Source organism: Bison bison, unplaced genomic scaffold (assembly GCF_000754665.1).
Source record: "Bison bison bison isolate TAMUID 2011002044 unplaced genomic scaffold, Bison_UMD1.0 scf7180017864148, whole genome shotgun sequence".
NCBI lineage: Eukaryota > Metazoa > Chordata > Mammalia > Artiodactyla > Bovidae > Bison > Bison bison.
In genome coordinates this window covers 9,680,105-9,684,906 of record NW_011494720.1, presented here as the reverse complement: position 1 = coordinate 9,684,906, position 4,802 = coordinate 9,680,105, and the positions used below count along the sequence as shown (strand labels likewise).

The 4,802-nt window shown below is 50.9% G+C and overlaps 1 protein-coding gene across 1 annotated transcript in view; it reads left to right on the top strand.

Annotated features, from left to right (window-relative positions):
• The first annotated feature begins 642 nt into the window (after nucleotides 1–642).
• Nucleotides 643–4,802, top strand: part of AGPAT4 (1-acylglycerol-3-phosphate O-acyltransferase 4) — a 21,936-nt gene continuing 17,776 nt past the window's right edge. Inside the window, exons 1-2 of the mRNA XM_010840921.1 lie at nucleotides 643–685; nucleotides 767–886. Coding sequence (XP_010839223.1) covers nucleotides 643–685; nucleotides 767–886 — 163 coding nt within the window. The remainder of the gene's footprint in view (nucleotides 686–766; nucleotides 887–4,802) is intronic.

Sequence of the window (4,802 nt, the reverse complement as noted above, 5' to 3'; positions counted from 1 at the left end):
AAAAAAAAAAAAAAAAAAAGAGTTTCATGAATATATGTAATATATATGTAATATATATATATATATATATATATTTAAATGGCTTCCCAGGTGGCTCAGTGGTTAAGAATCTGCCTGCCAGTGTAGGAGACACAGAGATGCGGGTTTGATCCCTGGGTTGGGAAGATCCCCTGGAGGAGGAACTGGCAACCCGCTCCAGTATTCTCGCCTGGAGAATCCCATGGACAGAGAAGCTTGGTGGGCTACAGTCCTCGGGGTTGCAAAGACTCAGACATGACTGAGCACACGCACTACTACACTCCTGTATGTCAAATCCCTCATCAAGTGCGTAGCACAAAGTAGGCACAGCGTTATTACTCGTGTCTTTGACCCTAATCCGTTTCCCCTCATTGAAAGTTTCCTTATGAAAGTAGGGTAAGGTGTGGAGGACGCAGGAGAGACGGAGTGTCCTCTGAGTGGGATTTAACCCACTCTCCTGGCCCTGGGTCCTGTGCAGCTGCAGTCTCCCATCACTGTTACGAACCACAAGGTCCCTTTGCATTTGCCTTCATCCCGGCTTCTTCATGGGCGCTTGGTTCCAGAGAGGGTAGAAGTTTCTCGATGTGGAGAAGTGTTTCCCTCTCCAGGGGTTCCCCCGCGGCCATGGCTCTGTCAGCCCTGTTAGGGCGGATTCGGGTGCCCGCAGGTGGGTCTGTGGGAGACTCCTCCCCTCCTGCTCCCACCCGGTTAATCAGTTAATCCGAAGCTTTGTCCGCTTTGCTTCCAGGCACCCGCAGCTCTGGGAGGAGGCAGGGGGCCACCTTCTGCCTCTGCACGTTCTCCAGCTGGGCCAGGCTAGCTGGGGTCCGGATGACACAGATAAGGACCCCGAGAGAATCGGGGCGAGGTGAAAACCCTTCTAATCCCGGGTGCTGGGAGAATCGTTGCCATGGAAAGGAGTCCCTGGGCAGTGCCGATGCATCTTGAGCTCATGAAAAAACAGTGTTAGTCACTCAGTCCTGTCTGACTCTGTGCAACCCCATGGACTGTAGCCCGCCAGGCTCCTCTGTCCATGGGATTCTCCAGGCAAGAATACTGGAGTGGGTAGCCATTCCCTTCTCCAGGGGATCTTCCTGACCCAGGAATCGAACCCAGGTCTCCTGCACTGCAGGTGGATTCTTTACCACCTGAGCCACCTAGGAAACCCCTTTTCTTTTTTTTTTCTTGAGCTCATAACCAAGTGTATTTCTGGAAGTGGTAGTGTGCCCTTTATTTTTGAAGTATAGTCCTGAGTTAGACACTCCAAATTTTCTTTTTTATCAAACAAAATCCTCTGGCTTTTCTTTAATGAGTCAAAGTCAGATATATACTTTCTCGTACCTTCTTTCCTAAAGGCACAGAAACCTTTGCTTGGCCTGGGGGAGTCATGTCACTGGTAGCGTATCAAGTGTCCTGGAGGACTGTAAGCATATTTAAATAGTATACATTTCAAGTCTTTTGGTCATAAATGAGTTGGCTCCTGTGAATCTCCTGGCCCAGGGCCTATCGCTGAGTGCTCTACTGAGTATAATTATTGTTATTACTGCATTCCAAACCTGGCTTAAGAAATGGGTTGAGTTAAAAGGGACGTTCAGCCGCCGTGCCTGCCTGGTGGTGACAATGACAGCTACACATTATTGAACACCTGTGTGTCCTGTTCTCAGTGAGGAGCTTTCTCTATGTGTCTCCATGTAACATTAGATCTTTACAGCCACGCTTCAGTTAAGCGTGACTTTGCTCTTAATACAGCCAGGAAAGTTCAGGCCCACCAAGTGAATGTGATCCACACCAAGGCCTAGGCCTAATGATAGCATCCAGGGTTTTAAGGCTGAAAGATGGACTAATTCCGCATAAAACCGGAAATGGCTCCTCTGTTCTGTTTCTCATGAAAAATAACCAGACTGTTTTTGGTCCGGAGCCTTGTGCTCCAGAAGCAAATGGCTAAAGATGTGCTGATGTCAGCCATTTCCTAAAAAGGGCGTTGTTAGGGGACCCTGCAAAGTAGTTTTCCGATTGAGAAGCAGGAAAATCTAACAAAATTTAAAAATCACTTCTAGTCTAACTATCCAGCAATAGTTACTATTATTTTTCTCTGCTTTTACCATTTTCCAAGTAGACTATTAACTCAGCTTTGAGTCTACGTTAAAAAAAAAAAAGTTAGACTTCATTTTCCCAGCCATTAAATATTCATAGAAAACAAATTTCATCGGCTATAAATCAAGAGTGTTGATGAACTGAGTGTGTAATTATTCAAGCTGAATATTTTAGGCTTCATGGCCATGTGGCCTCCGTCATGACTTTTCAGCTCTGCTGGAGCATGGAAGCAGCCATTTTCCCAGCAGTAAGCAACGTGTATGTGAGAGCAGCTGTGTCCCAATAAAACTTTATTTATAAAACCAGGTGGCAGAGCAGATTTGGCCCACCGGCTACCCTTGTTTGATATGATATATCATATACAACATGATTCATAGAAGTCTTTAATTCTTAAAAATTGAGGTACGGTTAATTTCTACTAATAGGAAATTCCCCCGAGGGTATCGGTACTCAGCAGACAGCTGTGATCTACTACACAGGATCTTTCTCCAGACCTCATGGCTGCTACTCTGGAGTATATGATCCTTCTCTTGGCTGTGGCTCAGTGGTAAAGACTCTGCCTGCAGTGCAGGAGCCACAGGTTCAACCACTGGGTTGAAAGATTCCCCTGGAGGAGGGCATGGCAACCCACTCCAATATTCTTACCGGAGAATCCCATGGACAGAGAACCATGGCGGGCTGCAGTCCATGGGGTGGCAAAGAGTCAGACGCGACTGAAGCGACTAAGCGCACACACATTCTTGGCTATAGGATAGATCACGTTTGTAAGTCCTTCAAGTTGCCACAGATTATTTTTGGAAAGAGTTCAGGAACATGTGATTTTCTAAATAATCCTAACCTGCCAAGAAGGTATGTTCAGTTCATTGTGAGGATGTTTTGTTTTCATCCCTAGGCTGTGCGCAGGGGCCGTGAGAACAATCGGGCTGACGGGGTGGGGGGGCTCCGGGGGGCTCCCATGGCCTGAGACCCATCCGTGGACACAAGGGCTGGGCTTTAGCTGGCCTCCACGAGGGGCGTGGTGAGCTGGAGAGAGTGTGACCTGTGTGCCTGGCACCCCGTGAGCCCCCAGCCCTCTGTCAGCGAGTGCTCCCACCTGCGGGGACCTCCCTCTGGTCCTCTGGGGCAGGCCATCAGATTCTATGGTGCGGTTCCTTCCTTTCTTCCATTTTTTGCTTGTTTTGGCTGCTCTGATTGGCATGCAGGATCTTGGTAACCCAGCCAGGGGTCGAGCCCTTGTCCCTTGCATTTGGAGCTTGGAGTCCTAAACCCTGGACCGCCAGGGAATTCTTCAGGCTTGGTTCTCTTCGAGGGGATTTGCAGGTGTGGAAACTGGTGTGTGGGAAAACGAACCAGAGTCAAAACGTGGCGAGGCGCCACCTGAAAGGCAGCTTTGCTTTTTCTTCTCCCAAAGGGGAAATTCAGCTCCGTTCAGTCGCTCAGTTGTGTCTGACTCTTTGCAACCCCATGGACTGCAGCATGCCAGGCCTCCCTATCCATCACCAACTCCTGGAGTTTACTCAGACTCATGTCCATTGAGTCGGTGATGCCATCCAACCATCTCATCCTGTGTCATCCTCTTCTCCTCCTGCCTTCAATCTTTCCCAGCACCAGGGTCTTTTCCAATGAGTCAGTTCTTTGCATCAGGTGACCAAAGTATTAGAGCTTCAACTTCAGCATCAGTCCTTCCATTGATTATTCGGGACTAATGTCCTTTAGAATATTTGCTATTTTTCTAAGGTCTAGGGAGCAGGTGGCTGTTTACACCTCTCTTCTGGCCCTCGTGAGTGGGTCGGGGGATTGCCTCTCTGCTGAGCTTTGCAGCTGTCACGGGAGTATTGAGGAAAAGAGAGTGAAAATCGTTTCGGAGTATTGTGGTGGAGTATCGTTCTTTATTCCGGGCCTCATAGGAGGGGCAGAGCCAGACACTTGTCACAGCTAAGGCCACCACCGGTCCGTATCACTGCCTCCTCATCTCTGTCATTGGTGGATAACGGCTGTTTCTAGGAGCATCTTGGTTAATTCCAACCTTAGAGGCAAAAAAGTAGAACGCAGTCTTTCAGATCCAAAGCTGGTCTTGTGTGTCCCCTGCCCCTTCCCCCCCAACCAGATCCCTGCACACATGCAGCCTTGGCGAGGCTCTGGCCAGGGCACAGGTGGAGCGCGCCCAGTACCCCTACGGATCTGAGTTCACCTCCTGGTTTCCTAGCGTCCGACCCAGAGACCCCACTGGGCTGCTGTCCTGGTCTGTAAGGAGAGTGGTGTCCCCCCACCCACGGAGCCAGCAAGGGCACTGAGGAGCAGGGAGGAGTGCGAGGCGGAGCACACCTGGGGGTGGGCACCTGCGTGAGCCGGTGAAGGATGACGCGGCACCCCGCGACCCTGGGGGTTCCCGACCGCTCTGGGTGCCTCCCCCCGCCCCTGGAGAGCCTGTCCTCCACACGGAGAGCCTGTCCTTCACACGGAGAGCCTGGCCACCCCCAGAGAGCCTGTTGCCCCTTAGAGAGCCTGGCCTCCCCATAGAGAGCTTCCCCTCCCCACAGAGAGCCTGTCCACCCCCCGCAGAGAGCCTGTCTGCCCCCCAGAGAGCCTCCCCTCCCCATAGAGAGCCTGCCCCCAGCCCTGGAGAGCCTCCCCTCCGCATAGAGAGCCTCCCCTCCGCATAGAGAGCCTCCCCTCCGCATAGAGAGCCT